The sequence below is a fragment of the Miscanthus floridulus genome, unplaced genomic scaffold, assembly GCF_019320115.1.
Source record: "Miscanthus floridulus cultivar M001 unplaced genomic scaffold, ASM1932011v1 os_1589_2_3, whole genome shotgun sequence".
Lineage (NCBI taxonomy): Eukaryota > Viridiplantae > Streptophyta > Magnoliopsida > Poales > Poaceae > Miscanthus > Miscanthus floridulus.
This window is the reverse complement of record NW_027097799.1, coordinates 8,745-33,818: the sequence shown is the minus strand read 5'-3', so window position 1 is coordinate 33,818 and position 25,074 is coordinate 8,745. Positions and strand designations below refer to the sequence as shown.

The 25,074-nt window shown below is 41.4% G+C and overlaps 2 protein-coding genes across 8 annotated transcripts; one reads left to right on the top strand and one right to left on the bottom strand.

Annotated features, from left to right (window-relative positions):
- Positions 1-246: 246 nt before the first annotated feature.
- Positions 247-17,351, bottom strand: LOC136534174 (disease resistance protein RGA5-like). Of its 6 annotated transcripts, none has more exons than XM_066526640.1 (5): positions 17,213-17,351; positions 16,043-16,947; positions 1,989-2,880; positions 887-1,910; positions 247-769 (listed from the first exon to the last, which is right to left on the bottom strand). In XM_066526640.1, exons 2-4 carry the CDS (start codon positions 16,867-16,869, stop codon positions 909-911), a joined length of 2,721 nt encoding a protein of 906 aa, XP_066382737.1. In that variant the 5' UTR covers positions 16,870-16,947; positions 17,213-17,351; the 3' UTR covers positions 247-769; positions 887-908. The 6 variants fall into 6 exon arrangements, with proteins under 6 accessions (XP_066382737.1, XP_066382739.1, XP_066382734.1 ...); XM_066526642.1 differs by having other exon boundaries at positions 887-2,880; positions 16,043-16,103; positions 16,563-16,947; XM_066526637.1 differs by having other exon boundaries at positions 887-2,880.
- A 2,370-nt stretch (positions 17,352-19,721) lies between these two features.
- Positions 19,722-24,672, top strand: LOC136534175 (2-oxoglutarate-dependent dioxygenase 11-like). 2 transcript variants are annotated; one of them, XM_066526644.1, is made up of 4 exons: positions 19,722-20,068; positions 20,487-20,734; positions 21,830-21,995; positions 24,275-24,672. In XM_066526644.1, the coding sequence occupies exons 1-4, from the start codon at positions 19,787-19,789 to the stop codon at positions 24,512-24,514; spliced, it is 936 nt and encodes a 311-aa protein (XP_066382741.1). In that variant the 5' UTR covers positions 19,722-19,786; the 3' UTR covers positions 24,515-24,672. The 2 variants fall into 2 exon arrangements, with proteins under 2 accessions (XP_066382741.1, XP_066382740.1); XM_066526643.1 differs by having other exon boundaries at positions 21,830-22,151.
- Positions 24,673-25,074: the final 402 nt, after the last annotated feature.

Here is a 25,074-nt window from a genome sequence, read left to right as displayed (position 1 = left end):
GTTTTTTTTCCTTGAGTGTTGCGCTCACTAGCTAGGCTGAGCTTGGTTTGTAATCGGACTATTAGTTGTGTACCATTTTGCGGGTGGTAGAGGCTGAAACTTTGTTCACTTGTCTTAAAAAATGTTGTTTCAATTTAACTCACAACATCAGACACAAATCTAGCACACGTGGATGAGCAATGAAAAGTTATGTGAGAGCTAACAAATTAATATGAAACCACTTTATGTTCATGGAATGATTAAAAAACATTTCTCACAAGGAAAAGGTTATTCGAACAATAATATGATAAAATGTTGTTGGAACTCACTCATCAACTAAGCCCGTTTGAACCATGAATCACAGGGCACGAGTATTCTATCTTGATTCGTCGGAGTCAGCCCGTTTTTAGAGAATGGGAAAAAAAAATCAGCTTCATCTTTAAAGAAAGGAATCAGACTAGCTAACTTATTACAAATTAACCACTACAATTATTACAAATTAACCACCACAATGAACTAAGTTTATAAAACAAAACCGACTCAAAACTTAATTATATTCAAATAAATAGCCATCCGAAGGACGTGAAGAAATGCATAGCCACCGCATTCTCCAACTTGCGGCATACCTCCCACACCAGTTCCCTCTGCTCCTCACACAGCTTAAAGCTACAACTGAGTCCAAAACCATTTGTTCTTCTAAAAAGTACCTGTAAAAGAGTTTTTTGTCGACATTTGTCAAATACAACTTCATTCCTTGTTAGCTACATGGACCAACAGATCGTTGTTTCACCTGTCAATAAAAAGGATATTAAAGTTTTATTTCTTAGTGGATACCAGTTATTAAATAAGTTTTGGATGTTTTGGAATTGATTAATACCCAACACCATATGGAGGAGTCAGCCCGTACCTCTCATCTTCTTATATATTTATTAAGAAAAGAAGGATAAATCGAGCGATGGATGGTTGGGATGATCGTTGATTGCCTTGCTGATATCATCCTGTGCTTCGGGGAAGTCCTTGCGTAACTGAACAACGACATGACGGAGAGAAGGGAGGTTCTCCAAGCCGTAATCAAAGTTAGTGGTCATGCGGGCATCAAATTTAAGGACAAGTCTGTGAAGCTTTCGGATAGCCCCGTGCCGAAACTTAAGGAACATCATGCGACAGTCAAACTGAAATTCTGTTAGACATAGGAATGTAGATGTTCTGCTGGGAAAAACGATATGTTCCTGCTTTCTACTATTGGCATGTAGTACAGAAAGTCCGAGAAAGCGAAGAGATGGCAGCGCAGCAAGCTTGTCAAGGTGCTCTGGCAGGATATGCATACCGCACAATGTGATGGATAAGATGGTGAGACAGGAGAGCGACGAATTAATCCACCTTGGGAATGTCTCCTGAAAGAAGGCATCGCTCACGAATTTCTGCAGACCAGAAGGAACCTGTCGCAAGAAATCTAGGGAATATTCTCGTGTTGGGGCTTGTACTATGAACAATACTTGTAAACTGGGGCACATTTGTAGGCACTTGGGAATCAATTCCATATCCGACTTGCAAAAGTTATTGAGAATGATGCCAAATACGAGAACCTTTAGCTGTCTCAGTTTACCAATCTCAGACACTGCATGCAAGGTAACCAGTATGCCTACTAGCTCTTGTAAAGATTTCATATTCTTCAGAGTCACACCATCTGGCAGTTTCACCCTTTCAGAGAGTAGCCGGACAAGTTTACCAAGTTTACCAAAAGACAATGGCAACAAGATCTCTTGCCAAATATAGGCCCGTCTTATATCTAATGTCTCCAGGGACTCTAGATCGCCAATACTCTCAGGTAGCTCCGAGACTTGCAAACAGTGTAGTCGCAGATATCTCAGGTGACGCAACTTGCCAAGATTATTTAGATGATTGCTCTCCAGATCGCTGCAGTCATCCACCTGCAACACACGAAGGACATGAAAGCTCGACAGGGGCGGTATCGACCTGACCCTACCAAAGATATCAAGTGACCTCACTTTGGATAGCTGCTCTCTTGCTTCTGGTGAGGCATCCGATTTGTTGCTGTTATGGATGGATAGCCGGCGAATCTTCCTCTTCTGCACAGCAGATGTAAGTGCACTTGCTTGTTGGCCATCTTCTAATAATAACGTTGTAACAAAACCTTCTTCAGATGACAACTGATTTATTAGCTCAAGCACCATGTCATGTACTCGGCAAGCATGCACGTCAACACCTACTTCAGTATAACGATCCAATGGCCGCCTGTGCACTGGCCTGTGCACTGGCTGGATCAAGCTTCGATTGATGAGCTCGTTAAAGTAGTTCTCTCCTACCTCCTGCAAGCTTGTCCCTGCAGGTTGTGTCTCCTCTATAATGAAACCTTCTGCTATCCAGCTCAGTATCAAAACATCCTTCTCAATCACCTGATCCTCAATATATTTGTTCAGAGACAACAAGCAAGACTTCAAATGAAAAGGTAGATCGTTATAACTTAGACTTAATATCTTCCTCATATTGTCCACATGAAGACTATTTCCATGTCCAAAACCAATAGACTTATTCAGCTTCTCCCATTCCACCGAACACATTGGTTTACTAGCTAGTAAACTTGCTGTAGTAATAATGGCTAATGGTACACCACCACATTTCTTTAAGATTTTTCCAGTGACTTCTACCAAACTAGGAGGACACCCATCATGAGTGTCAAATATTCTCTTGCTGAGCAACTTTCTTGAGTCATCGTCAGAAAGTGGTTTCAGTTCATAAACACCACCGCCAACATGTTCTGCAACAATCTTACTGCGAGTGGTTATGATTATCCTGCTTCCAGTATGGCCATCTTGGAAAGCAAGTTTGATAGTATCCCAAGCCGATTCTTTCCATAAATCATCAATCACGCACAAATACCTAGTCATAAATAACAGCATGCACAAGCATGTTAAATTAGTAGACCAAGAGGCAATTATATGCCAAAATCTAGTTGGAAAAAGAAATCTGGCAAGATGGGAATTGTAAAGGTGTCATCAAATTAGTAGCAAGGTGGCATGCATGGATAATCACCTCTGGAGGAATACACAATTTTTGTCAATCAAGCATGTGTCGTTAACATGGCTACTCTAGATCATAATAAGAACCAGCTATGAGTGGGCCATTGAAAAGAAATCATGAACTGAATGGTTGGCCTAAATGGAGAAAGTTGTCAAGGAGCGATTCGGCTCTGTTTTTTTTTTTATTATTTTTTTTACAACCACAGCCAACGCATTTGAGTGCCGATCCTAGATATTGCAAGATAGAAATACCAAGTGCTTTCCAAACAGTGCCCACCTCTGACATATCTTTCCTACCCTTCCAAAGGAAACCTCTCTGAATTTGTCAATGGCTTTGACTGCCCAAGGTGGATTATTCACAGCCATGGCCAAGTAAACAATCATGGTGGTGAGAACAAACTGAACCAGAAATCCTTCTTCCGGCCTTAGTCAGCAATCTTGTCAACGCCAAATTGAACTTGAGCTTTGGTCAGTTTGCGCAAAGATAGGGAAATTCCCAGGTACTTGCATGGAAAACTCAGGAGCTGATGAGGGAGGATGGATTGCAAGGTGGAGGTCTCCAAATCAGTGTGTTTTTAGACCAAGGCCTTGGCCGTGCTTATATTGAAAGCAAAAGGTAATTGCTGGTGATTCCAGCTTACAAAGTTTGGCACATCACAAGTTCCAGAATGCTAACAGAATAGGCAACTAAAGCTTACAGCAAAAGCAAATCCAAATCAGTGTGTTGAACTGGAAACACACTACTTTTACCCACATTTGTTTTCAGGCCGGCATCACACCCAAAAGCCGAAGGATGTCCATTGTTAAACCAACATTGCTAGAGGAGGGACGAAGGAGAAGTACCACATCGTCAACATACAAAGAGATCCGGATATGCAAAGCTCTTGAAGAAAGCGATTGTAGAAGACCTTCGTCAGTAGCCCTCATTACCATAAAACAAAGGACATCCATCACAAGAATAAAAAGCATCGGGGACAACAGGTCACCTTGTCATGGCCCACGCCGATGAAATTAAAAATTACATTTCCAAGCAGGAACCATTAAGTAGGATCTGAGTTGAAGATGAAGCCAGTAGACCACTCAAGATATCACACCAGATATGACCAAAACCAAGATGTTTTAATCCTCAAGGAGGAAAGCCAAGATACAGAAGGCCTTAGTGATGTCCAACTAAGAAGAATCTAGGACTATTTTTGCTGACGTAAGAACTGAGCCATCTACTTCACAAGCATAAGTAGTTAGCATCATCATCACTGAGCCAAGAAATTTTGGTTCTAGGAATTGTTCTTTTCAGTGAGGATATGGAGAGCAAATGCCTTGTGAGGAGTTGGGTAACCAAATTTCATCTGCTGAAAGAGGGCAGGCATCTTGAGCTATTTCAAATTGGCGGAGAATTTCTCTAGCAATCCCCAATTGTGAAGAAACGTGGCCAATAGTTTCGTCACTCTAACTTTGAAGTCATTTCACAGTGGCTCTAAATTTTTAGGCTAGAGAATCAAAGGGGCATGAGGACGAATGTACATAGCCCAAGCTTCCTCAGTTGGTTCATGAAAACCTGCTAGCTTCTAGAGCTTACAGGAAACAAAATCCAAAATTTAAGTTTCATGCCTTAGGACGAGTAATTCACAAAATCAAGGTAGATAGCATGTGGAGCCTTTTGGACTAATCTTTAGGCCCTCTTCTGTAGGGTTATTACTCAGGGATTGATGATCACTAAATGCTCAATTTGACCCTCAACATGTAATCAAAGGGAACGTAAAATCAAGATCATAGTAATATTTTGTTTTCAAATAATATGGTTCCACTTGTATTATTTGTTTATGCTTGTGCAGGGGCAAAAATATAAAATCATCAAGAATTAATCACTAATTGCGCAAAGAACAAAGGAGGACCACTGGGTCGCACCTGTAGGGTTAGCCGACCCCATCAGGGGTCGCTCGAACTAGTCCCTCCACCTCCACATCACCAATCCTCGTGACAACAGAAGAAACACATTTTTGATCAATCTCAAGTGCTGGTTCGATGATGGTTTGATCCAACGGCTTAGGTGAAGCCTCACTTGGATTGAAGGGCCCACCATGGTGTGTTTGGACCAAGCAAAGGTGGTTAACCACCTAGGATACCCACCAACTGCCATCAAGAGGTGGCACATCCAAGGGGTCACCCAACCCCCTTGGAGTTTGGCTGACCTAGTCAGGGCACCACCGCCTCACCACCTCAACTACAAATACCTCCTGCCTTTATACACTAGAAATAGGGGTGATCTCATAGAAGATCACTCCAAGGAAGCAAGAAGAAGCTAGTAATCCACTTCTTTAGTAGTCCGACTAGTAGTGGGAGTTAGACTGAATCAAGCTTTGCTCAAAATTTAGAAGTAGTTTTTGGAGTCTGGTATAGTTCTTGTACTTTTCCTCTATTGCAACACTTTCTTTATTTGAATATATTTTCTTTCTACTTTGGTTAAGTACTTTATTCAAGTCTTACTTTATCATCATAGTATTGATCTCTAGTAGAACTTAGTGTTATAATTAATTGCCTTGTTTGGTATAATTGGTTACCTCATAGCACACATTCACCACTCTTTATAAAGTGCTCTAATCAATTCATCGTGTCCAAGGTTAGAGTAGTAAGTTCATAGTGGGAACGTGGTGTTTAGACTACAATTTACCTGAGTGTGTGGCTAGCCCCATGAATAGTTATATATGGTAGTTGGCAGGTGGTGACAACATTGTCCATTCTATGTATTCCACCACATTTAGGCTAGTTCTTAAAGCGTAGGGTTCAATTGTGGTTTTATCTCTATCCACCGTTCTCATCCCTTTATGTTGGTGTCTAGACCATACCCCAAAGTGTTATCGAATTCTACCTTACTATTTCTTGGCTTAGTTATATCTCGCTATAGTCTTTACTAGAGTTGTGCTTAATAGTAGAAGTAACTTAGGGTTCTTGTACTCACTTGTTGTCCTCCTACTAGCTACATCATTTATCTTAGTTTCTTCCTTGTTCCTTGTTCTACACTACCTTTGTTATCATCGTTACCCCCATCTAGAGTTGGAATATTGTATGTAACTTAGTCATGGCAATCATATTAGCCATATGTTTTCACTGAGGATATAAATATGATATGACTCGGCATACTCCTGGGTGAAGTGTTGCATCGATATTATGTGCTCTTGCATAATTAACCATTTGATCATAAGAAATATCAGAAGTGTCAAGCTATGCATTGACCAGAGGGTTACTATTGAGAGCATGGTAGCCTCTGTAGGAGCGAATGAGGAAGAAATCAAGGGCATATTTGACTTACATGCCTAACTTTCTTGAGTTTCTTTCGAGATCTCATAGATATATTACAGATTGGGTGAGAAGCAACTCTTTTGATTTCTCGAGACCCACCATTCAGTTTATGTTTGTTAGAAATATTACTAGTTGACTAGAGAGAAAACAACATAAGTTCTTGGTGTCCCTTTAGTACCAGATACAGGGTTGCATGTGCTATGTTATCCTTTAGCATTTACCCCTTGACATGCTCTTGAAGATGGCATAGTACTTCTAGCTGAGATAGTGCTAGTGATATTAGAGGGTTGTTTACTGCTGACTCTTTGAGGACACCGGATGAGTTGACACTTTTCCTGTAGCTCTCTTACATTTAAGAAATCTTTGCTCCCAAGGGCTAGCTATGGTCAAGATATTTTGGTCTCGCAACAATGGCTGCTATCCTTGGGTAATGGTACATCTCTCATTTGATCTTGTGGATTTATTGCTTCATGAATGGGAGGAATGGATAGCTGATGTTTTTAGAAGGAGGAAGAGGATTTGTTATTTCTTGGCTAAGTGCATTCACTTTTCTCAGCATATGTAGACACTTGAGGCCTCCCTGTCGATGTTCAACACAAGCCCCAAGTGGCTACAAATAGGAGATGTGGAGGACATGGATCAATTCACAACCTAATTGTAGTTAATGAGCATGCTCAGGTAGAGGAGGACTTAGCCTTGAGAGAGGCAGAGGCTAGGGCTAGTTTGATAGGATTTTACATTGTAATTCACTTGGATGACATTGATGAACATGATAAAGACTACACACTACCATCCTCATCGCCTCCATTTCCTCGAGCAGCTCACGATGACGAGGCTGGTGGATCGGGTGTTGCTAGAGATGATATCCCATTGCCTATCACTTCTAGTGAGACCAATACAACTTCTTTAGGGATATCTAGGTCACCTTAGAGCTTTAGCGCCAGATGTTGGGATGCAGACTCAACCAATTCAGATGTAGGGGGAGCAAGTGGAGTGGTTCAAGGCTCAGCAAAGATGTGTAGGCATGAGGAGGCACTCACTTCTTTGATTAGGGGTCACAAATGCCTTGCTAGAGGAGCTACATGAGGATTGGGCACAATCAACATAACCATTTGCTTATCTCTACTAGTACACAGGTTTGCCACCACCTTAGCACTAGACCTCAATTACTCATCACCTAGTTGCATAATCCTCTCTAGTGATTAGATAGAGTAAGAGTTCCCACCTTTAGTAGTAGATTCCCCAATCCCACTATTTACTCAAGGTATGTTGTTCAGTGTTAGATTACAGACTCCACACACCTCAATGTTTGCTAGTGCATTTGTTGGAGTATCACCATTACATGCTAGTAGCTTGTAGTTTGAATCTTTGGTTTTCCTACCCTCTTTGCTACTCTAGCACCTTTAGCTCCTCAAATTCAGAGTGTACCTCTTAGTGAGACTCTAGAGAGCATAGTGACTAAGGGTATAGGCACCTTTAGCTCCATTAGCACTACAAGCATCATTTCAGAGTCCACTATAGTCATTGTGGAGCCAACTTAGAAGGAAAAGCCCAACACTCCCATCGATGAGGCACTTGATTAGTTACCCTAATAAAAGTAAAGACATGGATGCTTCATAGTTCATTGTCATTCCTTGTATTGACATGACAGTTGCACCTTCACCTCTGACCTCTACACTTAGAGCGTTTAAGTAGTGCTTTGATGCTAAAGGGGAGTGAGGGTGCGAGACTTAGGGGTAGTTAGGGCTTGGTTCTTACTTCACGGTGCATGTTGGTTGTGAACTTATAACTTTGTGCTACTTTTATGTGTGCATTGAGCTTACCCTTAGTTTTTGTGTGACAAGTGTTGTTCTTAAAAGCTTTATTATGTACAGATTTTCATTAACACTTGTTTCTAGGGTCTTCTCATAAATCTTAAGTGAAACAAGTGGTTAAAGTATCGAGTACGTCTGACCAATCACTCATGTCCTTTTCGTGCTCATGATTGGATCGAATTTCAATTCCTTGATTTGTTGGAGACTTGTACTGTCATTAGTCACTAATAAGGGGGGGACTAAACACATCTAGGTACAAATTTGGTGATTGATAAACACAAGTGTTGTGGCCAACATGTGTTTTGTAATGGTATTCATATTGGAATTGGTCACAAGTTGATTAGCCACAAGTGTCTTGACCCCAAAGATTTAGATTGATGTTTGAAGTATGGAACTAAGGATATTCATTAAGACCAAGGACACAATACAACAAATGTAAGATTTGTGCTCGGAGACATTCCCAATAGTGCATATTAGGGCTTCATTTCTCCTTAGGCCATACTATTAAGAGGGGTCCAAATTAAAGTGTTCATCTTGAGGGAGTTAGACCAAAGCATTTGGATGCACAAGCGACTAACTCTCAGTCAAGATCATGGTTGTAAGTAGCCCCATTGAAGTGATTTCAAGTCAAGGATCTCAAAAAAGTTTAATTGGTCAAGATTGGACATGAAATGGGCTTGAAAACAGCACCAAACGATAGGGTTGAATCCCTAATGGGTCATCCTGTGATACTATGCCCTAGTTAGAAATGATTTTCCCTAGTAATAGCATCGTCACTAGGGGTGAAAGTGGTGCGAATAATCCTATGAACCGATCCGATCCTGAACCTGAATTTTGAGGATATGGAGGAGAACTTTTAATATCCATGTAGAATACGGAATAATCTGAATCCGATTGTGTGCAGATGCGGGGTAGGATATGGAATAGATAAAATCCACTGGATATGGATTATCCGCAAAATTCTATGTGGATTATCCTATGTTTTAAATAGGATATCCAAAAGTTTCTCTCCCTAGACTAAAACGAAGAGGAATTCAGGATTTAAAAAAAAAACTTGTTTCTTGAAAACTCTTATTCTGTGATGCGATTGTTTGATGCTCTAATTTTTAAATTAAGAATTTTCTAGATGTTAGTACTTATTGGCTAATAGCTTATCATTTTTGAGTAAAGATACCATGTTAAGTGTTAATTGTGTGAGTATGATAGCCATAACACGCAATGCAAGATTATTATCTATTACTTGTTACTATTTTTTACTAAATCAATACTTGACAAGTATATAATTCTCTACATATGCACATATAACTCTACTATTTAAATCCGTCTCCAATCCGATTCCGCTCCATATCCGTACCAGTTCCTACATCCGACAAATCCGCATCTGTTTCCACATCCGTATATTATCCGCTCCGCACCAAATCCGATAAAGAAAAGCGGATTAGGATATGGGGAAGGCATTATCCGCACTGATCCGATCATTTTCATCCCTAGTCATCACCATATGATATGTTGTGCATGTGCCTATGTAGGACTTGACGAATCATACGGTGAGCACCAATCCTTGGTTGTGGTCAAGTGGGCATACCACTGATGTGAGCCGTATGCAGTTGTGCCTATATCACACCCTATGCATCATACAGTGAAGTACAACTTGACTTGGTGACAAGTTGGCTAGGTTACTAGTGTGTTCCTTATGATCAGGTGGAGACTTTATGACTTCTTGGCGTATCATGTGGCGAGCCTAGCTTGACCCTATGATGAGCTTGGCCTAGTCTCCCACTGGTGTGACTGTTTGACACACTGGTGGACCATATAGTAGGGAATATTCTAGTATATTCCCAACTGGCCATTGTACGAATCGTCTAGGTCAATAGCGTCGTTTGGTCTGGAGTTAGCAATGGTGGCTGGCAAATTATCTGGTGATGTTTGCACCTATCAACTCTTTCCAACAGCTAGCATCACCTTGACCCTCTATATAAGTGCTATCCCTGGCTCATTGGGAGTTGCTCTTCTACCCTATTATTTTGAGCACTTAGATTGAGGGTTGTAAAGCTATTTTAGAGCCACACAAGCCAGAAGTGAGAATTGAGTGTAGCCTTGAGTGTTACAGATGTTCATGCTTTGGTTTCTTTGAGTTGGAGCTTAAGACTTGTTATTCTTGGTAATAGCCATCACCTAAACGGACCGGCAGAGGACTTGGTGACCTTCTCTGTGGAGTTCTTGTTAGGTGAACAAGGTATTCTTTAGTGGATGGGGCAGAATCAAGTATTGATGACTCTTGGTTCTCCAACATGGATTGGGGGGTTGTGGCAACAATGCACTACAATGGGAATTTTTGTTGTTGTCACTTTCCCTTGCTTTACATCTTGTTGGCAGCAAGTCCTTAAGTGATAACTAGGATTTGCTTGTTAGTGTGTTTAGCAGCATGATTCATTCTTGTAAACTAAGGACCTTATTGTTAGTGTGGACCTTTGGTAAGGACTTGATTAGTGTGATGGCCCCAATGAATTCTTTGATTACTTTTGTTGAAGAATTTAGGCGTCAAGGTGCTAAGGAGGTTTAGAATTTGCATTGGGTAAGGTTGTTGTTTTAAACTTTTAGAGCCTAATTCACCGCCCTCCTGGGACATTCAGTCCCTATAGTAGCCCTAACATGTGGGGTCAATGAGTACATTTTCATTAGTGGTCCTTGGACTTGTCCTACATTCTCATGCAGTTTCGAGTACTCTTAATTTGTGTTTTGCCACTAAAATTGCTAATTGCAGCACATGAGATCCAAGTCTTTAAAACTTCCATTAAACCTCCTATGTGGAATGCTAACCATGCGACAATGTGGCCTTCACATTTACGGCCTGTTCGCTGGTTGGTTTCTGGGCTGATAAGCCCGACTAGTGCTGGTTTGTTGTGAGAGGATAAGCCCTAGCTGAAACCAACAAACGAACAGGCTGTTAGTGTGTACTGTTAGCTCCATCTCCTAGACTTTTCTCCTGTCCTATCCTCCTCCTCTGTCTAACCTCCTCCTTCCCTTAGGCGATTTGCCTAGGAATACTATGAAACAATGATAGCATACTATTAAACCACTGCCAAGTAAATTTAGTGTCATGCATAGGGTTCTCAATGAGGTAGCACCCATGACACAATAGTTTATACTGATTCAAACTGGATGCCCCATGTCCAGTGGTCAGTGGAGTTTTATTGTCATGCCCCTAGTGCTCAGAAATTTGGAGTCTAACATTTTTTTCTTCTTTTCTTTGATGTTCCTCCTCTCTTCGTAGGTCTCCTCGGCTCCCCTTACATATCCAACATGTGATGTTTACATGTATAGGTAGTAGGTAGTGGTGTCGTCATGCTTAGTGAAGTCTCCTCCGGCTGGTCGCCCATGTGTTGTCTTGTCCGACTTATGCCACTGTAAAGATGATTCCCTTGCATTAGCGTGTTTGTTGGCTTAGTGCTAGTAAGGGCACTTACAACTGGTGACTTATAAACTGGTTCTAAGCATTTTTTTCATATTTTAGTAGAAGAGAGAAAAAAGCTAGCTCTTGATAAGAGTTAGACTCATATACACATTCTAAAATCATATGATAGTTGTATATGGGGTTATTCATGTAATACTAAAAGTTAGCACTATTGAATAAACTGGCTTAGAAACAGTAACTACCCTATACCATTGCAGGTGCTCCAACTTGCCTATACCATCATTGTAGGTGCCTATATAGAGTCAGGCGTGAGGAACGTTATAACCTGTCAGTCATGTCATCAGCTTTTGTCCTTACGTTTGACTTTTGGTGTTGTGCATGTTGAGGCCGTGAGCAGTTCAAGTCAGACTCCCAGTTAAAGATGACAACGGGCCCGATACCCGACCGGTATTTGATCTATTAGGGGATAGGGATAGAATCATATTTTTACCCGCGGACATCTAAATAGGCAATAATCCATCCCCGACGGGTATAGCGGGTACGGGAACGTTCTCTGTTTATTCGTCCCCGTTACCTGTTGGGGAACCCGACTATTTGAGCTGTCATGCGAGTATTAGGTCTAAAGAAGCTCAACATAGGTATTTTGGTCCAAATCTGAACAATCATATATATAGTTTCTGTATTCTAGGAACCCTAGTTTAATTTTTCCTCACCATCTCCGCCAGCAGCACAAGCACGCCTGCCTCACGAGCGCTCGTGCCCCTCGCTTCCTCAGTTCGGTCTCTCTGCCACCTTTGCTCGTCCTCCTCGCAACCTCGTTCCTTCTCCTCGGCATCTCCGAGACTCTGACACTTATACCCAGGTGAAGAAGAAACGTCTCCGATTGCAAAGCTGCGACCCCAAGTGCCCTTGTTTATCGATGTATACCCGTCTATCTACCGACGATACCAACGAGTACGGAGAGACCCGAGACAGTTAACGGGAGGGGAGGGAGAATTCCGTCTGACGATACCGATGGAACATCCCGGTGCCTACTCCATGACCCCTCGAGCTCTGAGATGATGACCTTGGGGACCTTTTGGATGAGGAGCCATCATTATGGTCGGGGGCCCCGGGACCAGTCGGCCTTGTCTATCCAGCATGGCAACAGGGCATGTTTGATCCGATGGAGTGTCTTGGTATCAAAACTGAAACCTAAACATAAAACCCTAATCAGTCCCCGAACGTTAATTCGGACGAAAATACATCCCTAAAATCAAAACCTGTGGATCTATAAACCTGACGGATAATCCGAAACCCGGGTTAGCCTCTGCAGATCCCTGCCCTCCGCTTCGTTGTGTGCTCACACTACCCTAGATCTTCACATCACTGTTGGTTCAAAAACCGCCTTCACTGCTGGATTTTGAACCGGCAGTGGCATACCAACCATGATGGGGATGAGCTATCACTGCCGGTTATTATAAACCGACAATGATATGAACCGGTAGTGATGTGGTTTCTAGGAAAGCCAAAAAATACATTGAAAAATAGGAAAATTTTGTCACAAGTCACACGATTTTTCGCACGAAAAACACGCGCTTCGTGGAACCACTCCACCTAAATGAGATTTTCGTCTTAGCCATTTTATGTTCATCTGATTTTGAAATGAGTATTTGGACCCTAAACGAATTCAAATGAAAAAAGTTATCAACTACGAAGTTTTATAACTTTTCGAGATCTACAACTTTCATTTTGGTCCGAGGTCGTTTACAAAATTTGAATTTCAAATTTAAGAAATTCAAACATAGTTTTCCATGACAAGATGATTTCAAATGAAAAGTTGTCAACTATAAAGTTTCATAACTTTTCGAGATCTACAACTTTGTTTTTGTTGTTTGTCCATCCGAGGTCGTTTAAAAAATTCAAATTTTAAATTTTTGGAAATTCAAACATAGTTTTTCTTGACAAGATGATTTTAAATTAAAAAGTTGTAAACTACAGTGTTTCATAACTTTTTGGGATCTACAACTTTTATTTTGGTAGTTTCTCCATCCGAGGTCATTTACATAATTTGAATTTCAAATTTAAAAAATTCAAACGTAGTTTTCCTTGACAAGATGATTTCAAATCAAAAAGTTATCAACTACAAAGTTTCATAACTTTTCGAGATCTACAACTTCCATTTTGGTCATTTGATCATCTACTCATCCGACATAGTGGTAGTAACATTGTTCACAAATACATATCCCTCTTATAGTTTATGAAACTATAAGAGATATATGTAAATTTTGTAAACAATGTTACTACCACTTTATTGGATGAAGAAATGAGCAAAATAAATGTTATAGATCTTGATAAGTTCTACAACATCTATGTTCATGACTTTTTCGGTTGAAATCATTTAATGTTCCAAAATGACGTTTGAAGTTGCCATTTTTTGAAATTCAAATATATAAAACATAGTCACATGAAAAAGATGGATAAAATAATAGCTATAACAAAACAATAAATTGATAGAGCATGATTGTAGAAATTTTTAGGAAAAAATCATCAAATTTGACGTTAGTACGAGGGAGAAAGACTAGTTACAAGTTTTAGCCGGAGATTAAAAAGAGAAATCAGAGTTCTTCAACAATTTCAAAGTTTAATTTCAATCAGTATTTTAAAGTAGTAAATGATTTCAAATGAAAAAATTATCAACTATAAAGTTGCATAACTTTTCGAGATCTACAACTTTTGTTTTGGGTGTTTCTCCATCCAAGGTTGTTTGAAAAATTCAAATTTTAAATTTTAGAAATCAAACGTAATTTTTGTTAGATAGATGATTTTAAATAAAAATATTTGGACATCCAAACAATCTCAAATTAAAAAAGTTTGAACTACAAAGTTTTAGATATCGTCGAGTACTAAAACTTTGATATAAAGTTCGTCTTCATCGGACATCATATGAGAAACTTATAAAGTTTTCTTGCAGCATATCACTGTCGGTTCAAGCCACGAACCGACAGTGATAGTAGCAGTGTCGGTTTTTGGCTAAAACCGGTAGTAATGACCCAATATCACTGTCGGTTCTTGGCTCAAACGGACAGTGATATGAGCCTACAGTGAATACCTAAATATCAGTGTCGGTTGAGCTACTATCAGTGTCCTATCACTGTCGGTTTTAGCCAAAAACCAACAGTGATGGGCTATCACTGTCGGTTTCTCAAAATCCAACAGTAATGTCCAATTCTGTAGTAGTGTCGCCTCCCCACGCCCACAGGCTACGTGCGACCGAAAGAGAGGAACGACTGCGGACTCAGAGAGAGAGAGAGGGGCGTGAACGCGAGGGCCGAGGAGTGAGGCCTGCGCCGCCAGGTTGCCGCGTCGGGTGGGCAAGAGCTCGAGCTTCGAGCACTCCTAGAGAGAGAGAGAGAGGTGGCGCGAACGCGAGGGTCGAGGGGTGAGGCTGCGCCGCCGGTCGCCGCGTCGGACAAGGAAGCGCTCGAGCCGTGAGTGGGAGCAGTCGAGCCGCGCCATCGCCCGTCGTGTCGGGTGGGTGCGACTGCGATTGGGACAACCGTGTGAAGGGAGAGGGCTAAGGGATGGATGATTTCAGTTATATACCTAGGGTTGGTAATGGGCTTCTAGTGGGCTGAATTCATTCGGGGCCCCAATGGTGATCCAGGGGTGAAGTTAAAGATCCGCCCAAACCTGCTAGATTTCGGGTATCCGAACACAAAAATCCGTGGGCACAAATCAGACACCGAAACCGAAACCCGCAGACCCAAAATCCATTGATATCTGCCCCGAACTTGACCCAGTACCATCCTTAGTCTATCCCATCATAAAGTGGCCTTTAGTACTTTGGTGATGATACCTACATGATACCTGGTCTCCATGTATATCCATCAGGTGGCAACACCAAGGCCATTGTCATTGGTATCTGCGGTGCCAAATCTCACCGGTACATTCAGTTCAACACAAGTTTTGAAGATTTGCATGTTTAGGTGTCCAAAATTGCATTTTAACAGTTTCATGACCTAGATAATAATGCGAGACAAGTTTAAGGACCGTTGAAAAGAAATACTCATCTGGCTTCACATGTCAGGGACAAGTCATTGCACAGTCAGCATGCCACATGATTGTTTAGTTCAAGTTTTGATGATTTAGACCTCATGTAGTAGGATTAGCAAGTGTAGTTTGACAAAAAAAAAACATTTTGAGAGTATGGAAACCTATGTGAGAGAATACGTGAGAAGTTCAAAGGCCACTATGGAATTTACTTTTTGGTATATATAAAAAGTGCACAAGGTTCTCACACTATTGGGCTTTTGGCACCACTATTTGTGATGAGTTATAGAATCTAAACTTCTACTACAGAGCCTAAGCTTCTAACAACCATAAGCTGATGAATGTACTTGAAACTCTAAAATACCAATTGTTGCATACTTTTATATTGTATATACCATAAGCTGATGAAAGAAACAGAAATATTTACAAACAATGATGGAAAGTAGGTAGAATTTATATTGTACCTTTTATCCCTGAGGAGTTCTATGATTTTGTCGATGTGCTGCTTCATTTCCCATGGTTCATCTGTGAGGAGACACTTTTTATAGTCTAGTTGAAGGAGGATGTTCTTGAAAATCCTCATTATATCAGGATTAAGAGAAACTGAAACAAAAATATGGCAATCAAAATTTTCTTTAAAATCTTGAAGCAATAAATTGGCAAGAGTTGTCTTCCCCAATCCTCCAAATCCAACAATAGAAATTATGTTCGATTGCTGCCTCGATGGTGATAAGCACTCCTGTTCCAAGAGTCGCTTAGCTAGCTCCTTCTTTGGTTTGTCAATGCCAACCAACTCTGTCGCCTTTCTGTACATACCTTCTAAGCGAGGATCAACAGTCACCATAGTTGGCCTTGAAGCAATGTTGTCAATATTGTACCTATCACGACGCTCAGCGACCTTATTGACCTGGTCCATGGTGTCTTTGATAACATTATGGATTTGATGGTTAGTCTTGGCCTTCTTGTACAGATCGGTGGCCTTACCAATGAGCCCCTTGAGGCTGAATGGTTCAGTATGTTCGTGCTCCTTGCAGCGTAACCGAAAGGTATCGACTTCATCTTCGATGTCATAGGAAAGCTCCCTCACATCGCTGGCCCAAATCTTGACCTGCTCATCAAGCTGGTCCGGTGGCACCTCAGCCACCTTGCGGAGGGCTGCGGTCATGCTTGTCAGTTCCTCCTGGAGTTCCTGGATCTCTCCCTTGACACCCTTCTGCAGCTTGTACTCGCCCACCACCAACTCTGCAAGCTTGGGGAGGAGGGTGTTCATGGCTCCCATGACGATGTGCATCTTTGATGACTATTTTCTTTATTTCTTGTGTATATTTTGCAATTTGTGAAGCGTTGGGTTCTAGTGGCCTGCACAGGTCTAGAAAGGTGCGATTAATTAATAAGCCATTGGGTTAATCAATAACACAAGGACCAAGGACCAGTGAAAGAATGGTTGACCATCAAATTAACCTAGCAATTTCATGAAATATCTGAAGAATACAGAAAGTAGAACACCACTTAAAATCAAGCTTGAGGCGTGAGTAAAGATTAGACAATTTTCTCCTTTAGTATGCCAAACTATCAATCGAGATCTACATCCAACCAACAGACAGCAAGGAGCAAGAGCTTTATCAAGTTCTCACCTAATCGATCGCAGCAGATACCATCCAGCCGTGAGAAGCGTGAGCTCTGCCTCCGGCAGCCTCTCAGCTGCTGGTGACCGTCAACCCGCACGAAGACTATACCGTCGCCGCACACACAAGATAAGACCGCTATCGTCACCGGCTAGGCTAGTACCGTAATTGCTAAAAGTACTACTAGTACTACAAAGTGTGAGCTGTCTTTGATTAAGAAATTAAATTGGCTTAGTGGGTGGTGCCGTGCTGTTTTATATAACGACAAGGAATTGCTTAAACTAGTGCAGCAGTGACCTAATAAACAATTGTGGTGGTGTATAATGAATACCATCCATCACCGTATATCTCACTATTTTCTATTATATAAAGGGGACCAATTCAAACAAAACTTGGTACACCCCACATTTGTGTCCTCCACTGACATAACTCACACATTGTGCACCAAGGATTGTGTACCTAGGAATACAACTTCATGGCTCTTAACCCTCTAAAAGGCTTCAACTCGATCCGACATCCATGATTCTTTGGATCATCCCGATGGGCTTCAAAGCTTCATCCCCGCACGCTCCCTCCACCCATCCCCCACGAGCGAAACTGGGTTTGATCCCCCGTGGGTCTGATTTCCCACTGAAAAAGCCAAAAGAAGGTTTCTGTCGCATGAGATGCGCCCCCTCCACCGCCCACGAGGCCGCACGGGCCCCACGACCCTGTTGGCCTGCCCCATCCGCCATAGCACCATTGCCGCTCCATGCTGCTGGACCACGTGGTTGGTGCGCGAGTCTGGCACCCCTCGCTGGCCTGCCCCCTTGTCGCCGACGTGGCCTCTATCCACGATAGCCGTCTCTTATTTTTCGATTTTGTGAAAATGGAGGATGGTGGAAGGAATAGAAATGAGAACATAGTCATTCTTGCAAATGTGCAAGAGAGAAAGAAAAGGTGGGAGGGTAAAGATGGATTTTGTTGAAACCTAGGGTTCCTAATGCAAAATTTCTTTTTTTTTATTTTTCTTTTTTCGCATGGGCCTTTTCCTAGTGGGCCTCAGATGCATGGGCTGAATCCGGGCGCTTGTGTTGAGTGGGCCGAAGCTGGCCCATTGCAGGCCTTTTTTTATCTTTTTGTTTCCTTTTTCCTTTTTCTAGCAAAACTGATCTTCCAAAATCCATAGAAAATCACGGAAAATCACAAAAATGCTATGAGAGAATATAGAGTCAGGGTATTATTTTAGATCGAATATAAAATATGTGTGAAATGGTCCTGTGTTGAATTCGAGCAGGGCTTGAATTCAACTCATCTTTTAATTTATTTGAAAAAAATTGTTTAAGAAAATTTCCTTTACTATGGCTAGGAGCCTACGGTACGCTAGATACTCACGTTCTAGGGTTTCCCCTTGGCAGGCAGCGGTTGGTGGGCCTTGGTGGGCCAGCGGGAGCATGTGTGCCGCAGCCTAGGTGGAAATGGAGAAGGGCTAGCAGGGTGCCTGCCTTGGGCCTTTTGGTTGGGGATGCAGCTAGGTTATGCCGTGTGGAGGAGCCGATTGGGCCGCACGGGTGGCTGGGGAGGGAGTAAAAGATGGGCTTGAAGGGAGGGAAAAAAGAGCGATTTTCGTTGCAATAGGAAGGTGCTACCACAACCATTTTAGGATGATTGTGTTGCAATTGGTTGGGAGTATTGCCACGACACTTTGGAGTTGCATTAGTATTGACTCTCATTGCAATTATTTGGTGCCACTGCAACCATATTGGATTTGGTTGCTGTTGCTTGCCACTATTGTCACGTTTGTTTTGGGTGGCAATAATCTTCAGTGGTGTTGCAATAGATAGGTGGCTATGGCAAAAGAATGATGAGCGGGTCCCTTGTGTCAGATGCTATCAAAAAGATCTGAGGATTCCTGCCGGAGCATATGCAAAAAAAGCAGGTCCTCATAAATGAGATGAGCCCTCGAATCAAAAGTAGCAGGCCTGATTTGATAGCTCCTGGAGTTGCTCTAACAAATTAGCAAAATAAGAACAAATTGGACGCATTTAAGAAGATAAGAATAACCTAAAACAATCGAGTTTAACGCTTTTTTCGTGTTGCAATAAAACGTACCAAAGACATCTTTAGACCCCTTTTGACCAAACTCCTTAAGCTTCAGCTACGCGCTATAATACTAGAGGAGCCACGAACCATGGCTTCTCCTGGATCTACGCTCATTTTGTGAGAAGAGAAAAAAACGGTTTCTATGAGCAATACTGCCACAATGCTAGAGTAAAAGACGTGGGAGCTTAAAAAAACTGTGCCAAACTATCTTTTAGCGTTGGATGGAGGGATGAGCAGCTGAGATTCTTGAAAGCTACATCCGGCCCAACCTTTGGACCAAGTTGTGACATAAAACTTCTTTAGCGGTAACATGTCAGTTGCCCACTTGTTCAGTGTTGCGTCAAAGTCAACACTCTTTTTTTTAGGCACAAAATTAAATTCAATAATTGAGCCTCGAATGTATACATATATACTCTGTGGTGGCTATGGGGTTAACGCCACGAATGGATAAGCAAGCTAAGCACCACTGAGAGTATTTACTTGCTGAGTTCGGAAGTTGTGATGGAGACGGAGGCGGCTCCGAGCAGCAGCGGAAGCAGATGGTCACGGGTGGCTTCATCCCTCCCTGTCAGGAACGTGCAAGACCTCGCGGCATGTCCTGAAGAGCTGACAGCCAAGACTCTCGAAAGGTACATCCGGCCGGACATTCAAAACCATGAAGTTCTAGTTGAGAAATCCAGCGAGGTTCCCGTGATCGACCTTGACAAGCTCTTCAATCCCTGTTTTGTGGAAGAGGAGGTTGCTCGCCTCAGGTTTGCTTGCGAGGATTGGGGATTTTTTCAGGTACGTAGTTAATTTACTTGTGACAAGATGAGCCAGTAAGTATTGTTCGGTGTGGTGGGGGTTGAAGAGGGTTGAGGGGGATTAAATCCCCTACAAGTCAGAAACCCCTCTAATCCTTTTTGGGAGGGGGATTAATCAAACTAGGCCTAACTGTTGAAAACATAGCTTATGAGGCCTTCTTTGAAATACATGAATTTTTGTTTTGTGCCCACGTTCTTCTTATGAAAATGTATTGATTTTTGTTAAATTTCTCTGTGCCAAAGGAGCCCTTAATTATCTTACCTATGTCAAACTTGTTTCTGATATCATTGTTTATTCACTTCTAGCAGGGGATCCAACAATTTTTGCTCTATCTTAAATTCAAAAAGCGTGATATGAGATATTAGCCTACTAATGTCAACTTCTCCGCCTCTCACAGCTTGTAAATCATGGAATACCAGACGAGATCATCACAAATATAAGAAGTGACATTCAGAGTTTCTTCCAACTTCCTCTGAAGGTGAAGTGTGCCTATGCACAGGTTCCAGGAAGCCTTCAAGGCTATGGCCAATCGTTTGTTGCGTCAGAAGGTCAAAAACTTGACTGGTGTGACAGGTTTGCCATCATAGCCCAACCGCCTCAGGTCCGTGATATGAAATATTGGCCTACTCAACCTCATACTTTCAGGTCAGCATGTTTAAACTGCAAGGATCAAGAGAAAATATATGTACTGATCGACTGCTGAGTTTAGACATTTCTCTTTACATATAGTATGGCGCGTAATTTAACTATTTAATCATTCATGTCCTCTTGTTTTTTTTTTGGCTGTGGCCAACTGGTTATCCTATGAGCCTTAAGCTCCTAACCTTCTGAGTTAAACATAATGGTACTGCTTCTTCCCATACATTTGCATTGGCCCTCTAGGGATGACATCAACGCAAAATGAATATTGGACTAACATCAAACTTATCGGTCAACTTCATTCACTGACCACACAACCATTTAAAAGCTTTTAATTTTGATTCATGATATACATGCTGGCATTTTTATCTTAGAGTGATATATATTTATTCAATAAAACCATAGTAGGGAAGTTAAACAAGTCCCATTTTATTTTTCTTAATTCTTCAGATATTTTTTCTTTCTTAATTCTTCAGGTATTTTAAAACTTACTAAATCAATCGTTATGTTAGTTGTATCTATATGCAACTTTTTGAGCTCATACATATATTCAATGATGCACTAAAGCTACTACAAAAATTTTGGCATACATGATTTATCTAGATGTATTATTGGTCTATAAAAGTTGGCATAAAATGGGGATCTCCTAACATGGGGTCTTTGAGCATTACTGAACTCCGTGACTAGGGCTTGATCCCGAAGACCTATAATCTCTACGAAAATCAATCATCAAGCCACAAGTATTTACCCCACGTTAGCTTTGTTGAAGGGGATCGCCCGCCCTAAGTCTAGCCCTAAACAAACATAATAGAAGTTGTACATCAATATCATTGTTGTCAAATATGTTTAAATATAATCTTGAATAAAGATATAAAGAATTACTAGAGCAAAAAGATCAAGGTGACTTTTCATGACAAAATAGCATATCCTTTTATGGTTAAATACATAGGATCAAATATGCTGAAATAAGGGATGAGTCAAACTACCTACCCTCAGTTTTAATAAGAGAGACATTCACAACTTCACAATTTCCATGCACTTTAATGTGTGTCATTGAATTAAGTAGTAATAATATGCATTTATTCTTTTTTGTGATGCCAGGAAATCTATTAATGACTACTCTTCTGAGTTGATGAAAATTGTTGGTTCTGTTGTTCACTTCATTGCAAAAACATTAAATATTGATCTCAAACTGATGGATGACAAATATGTGTCTCAAGTTTTGAGGATGAATTACTACCCTCCATGCATGACCATGGCCGAAAAGGTATTGGGTTTCTCCCCACATTCAGATGCATCTTTTCTAACCCTCCTTTTAGAAATTAATTCAGTTGAAGGCCTTCAAATTAAAAGGCACAATGCATGGACCATAGTGAAACCAAATCCTAAAGCATTGCTGGTGAATGTGGGTGACTTTCTTGAGGTATGAAATCATTTTAGAAAATTATGTTTGTCAAAGATATTCTAACTAGATGATGTATTATCTTCTTAAATTACTTATGGAATTATAGGAAAACATTAACCACTATTTGATAAATATATCACAACTTAAATAAAATAATCTTATATGTACCCTTTTTTAGACATTAATGCACGTTTACTTTAAATATAAAAGGTAATGCATCTTGCAAAAACATTGTTCATGTGTGCTTGCATTTAAGTTGTGCCTACCGGTTACGTGAATGGGCCATGTTCATAAATTGTTTCTACAAATGTTTTGTCTACAACCTTGTGTTGAACTTCAAACAATGCTTCCATCACTAAAAGATCACCCTAGTGTGAAGGCGTGGGAATGGATTGAAATCCATGTCCATATCAAAGGGATACATGGCATATCCATATATGAGGATTTAAGAGACAAATCCAGTCAAGTGAAATTAAAGCTGCAGAATTTCCAATCCAATTTAGTCACCTCAAGTTTGAAGTCCATCCAAATTATCCAATTAGCCAACAGCTTTGGGTGTGTTAGGTTGCTTTCATATGGCAACACACTGAGTGGATGTAGTGACCTAAAAAGAAGAGTGTTTAGTTGGTTGCATGGGCATAAGTGTGCAGCGAGGTAGAAGGATAAGAGGATAAGGATGTCAATCACTTTATTGCAAGTGACCATCTAGAGCGAGACGTTGATGGATGTAGCACCACTGAACTCCATTCGATGCAACTAGCGCCCGGACGCCCGATTTCAGGGGCGCGTCCGACGCACCTAGTCCACGTATGTTTCGATCCCGACCGCGGCTCGTCCTCCCGCCGCGCCCCACGGGACCACCTATCCGATGCAAATAGAACGAGCGCGCCCCCGCGTCTAAAAACGAGCCCCCCCTGCGTGTGGCCCGTTCACCGCTGCGCCGTCGTGCCTCGTCGCGTCGCCATCCCCTGCACGCCCGTTGTCGTCCACGCCCATCCCCACAATGCTCCATCACCTTGCAAACACGGAGCAATGCGAGATGCAAACATCAGAATATTACTTGTTTTCAACATTAGAACAAGTCTACTGCATCAGAACAAGGCGACTGTAATAACAGAACAAAGCTGCTGCAATGCAAGATGCAAGATCAGAAAAAAAAGAGACTAATACAACAAAGAAATATTACTTGTTGCAACATCAGAACAAGGCTACTGCAACGACAGAGCAAAGCGCAATGTGAGAAAGCAACATCAGGAAAAAAGACTAATACAACAAAGAAATATTACTTGTTGCAACATCAAAACAAGGCTACTGCAATGCGAGATGCAACATCAGAAACAAAAAAAGAGACTAATGCAACAAAAAAATATTACTTGTTGAAACAGCAAAACAAGGCTACTGCAACAGAGCTCGTCGGAACCCTAGCCACCGCCACATCCCTCAGATACAGAGGAGGAAGAGGAGGAGGAGGCTCAGATCCAGAGGAGGAGGAGGAGGAGGAGCTCAGATCCAGAGGAGGAGGAGGGCTCAGATACCTTGCCGGAGTTGCCGCCGTCGCCCTCATCTCCAGTGGGGGTCGCATGGAGGTCACGGAGGGAGGGAGGGGCGGTAGTGACCTGGCGCACGGGCGCGGCGGCACGGAGAACGGTGCGCGACGGGGCAGCGGAGTCGGTGTGGCGGGCACGGGCCGGAATGGGAATGGGTGGAGGAGTCGAGCGGAGAGCGACGGATAAGGTGCTGAGGCGCGCGGCGGTCGATCGAGTCATGCGGGGTCCGTCCAGACGGGATGGACGCCCGCACGGTATCATTATCGAGCTCCATTTATTACTCATCTTGCCTATTCCCAATTCTACTGACACCACACAAATGGGAGAATTCTAAACCTCTATCTCTTGACTCATATTCCCTTCTCCCATTTCTTCCAACAATTAGACAATAAATTCAATCCCAGTTCTATAGACAATAGTAGAAAAGGATTTTTCATGATGATATTTGGAAAGGGGTTTGTGCTCTATGCCCTAATTATATTTTACAATATAGTGCACTATATTTATTTAGATATATGATTACTTTTTTGAATAATAAATGATGGACTAACTTGCTATCCCATTTGTCTTATTTTGTTTATTGGATGTTTGTAGATTGTGTCAAATGGAAACTACAAGAGTGTTGAACACAGGGTTACAATAAATGCCAATCAAGAACGGTTGACGATATCAGCATTTCATATTCCATCACTTGATGGAGTAGTTGCACCTGTGACAAGCATCGCAGAAGAGAGGATCCTATACAAGACAATGGGAGTAGAAGAGTATTTAAAAATCTTTATGTCAAACAAACTGGAAGGGAAGAGAGCATTGGATCATGCAAAGTTATCATAAAAGAATGAAGATTTCTCCTAGGTGGGCCAAAGTGGTTGCTTGTAAGGGACTAGAACTATACAAAGATATGCAACTCTTCTAGGTGTTAAAAAATAATGGTTTATCTCTATATATTTTCGTCATTCTATAAAAGGTTGTCCGGCATGCCACATTGTTCATGTTTGGCTTTAATGGTTCATGTTTATCAAGACTTCCATATTGTTGTTGCACTATGACAGAAACACCAATCTCTTACACCTTTTATCACTATGGTAAATTTAGAAGTGATAGTGGTAACACATCGTCACTGTATGTTGGTAACACAAACTGATAATCCATCTAAGAAGAACCAAATAATGGCATTAAATGTTACCAATGTCTGTTCATATAACTTAAATGACGCCTTAGAAAAAAAACGATACTATTTAGGTATCATGTCAATAAAGTGAGTTCAATGCAGTTGATCGTGATGGCATGTTTGATAACACTTCCTGTACATTACACCAAGCCAATAACTAAAATAAACAATATCAATACTTTTTAAATTCATTGATTAGTTGATGACTTTTTTCTCCATGACT

Excerpts from the sequence above, each read along its gene's own strand:
- LOC136534174 (XM_066526637.1), bottom strand. The coding sequence starts at position 16,869 with ATGCACATCGTCATGGGAGCCATGAACACCCTCCTCCCCAAGCTTGCA. Across the intron at positions 2,881-16,042 it reads GAACTCCTCAGGGATAAAAG|GTATTTGTGCGTGATTGATG; the intron begins GTACAATATAAA and ends ATTTATGACTAG.
- LOC136534175 (XM_066526643.1), top strand. The coding sequence starts at position 19,787 with ATGGAGACGGAGGCGGCTCCGAGCAGCAGCGGAAGCAGATGGTCACGG. Across the intron at positions 20,735-21,829 it reads ACTCAACCTCATACTTTCAG|GAAATCTATTAATGACTACT; the intron begins GTCAGCATGTTT and ends TTGTGATGCCAG. Across the intron at positions 22,152-24,274 it reads ATGTGGGTGACTTTCTTGAG|ATTGTGTCAAATGGAAACTA; the intron begins GTATGAAATCAT and ends GGATGTTTGTAG.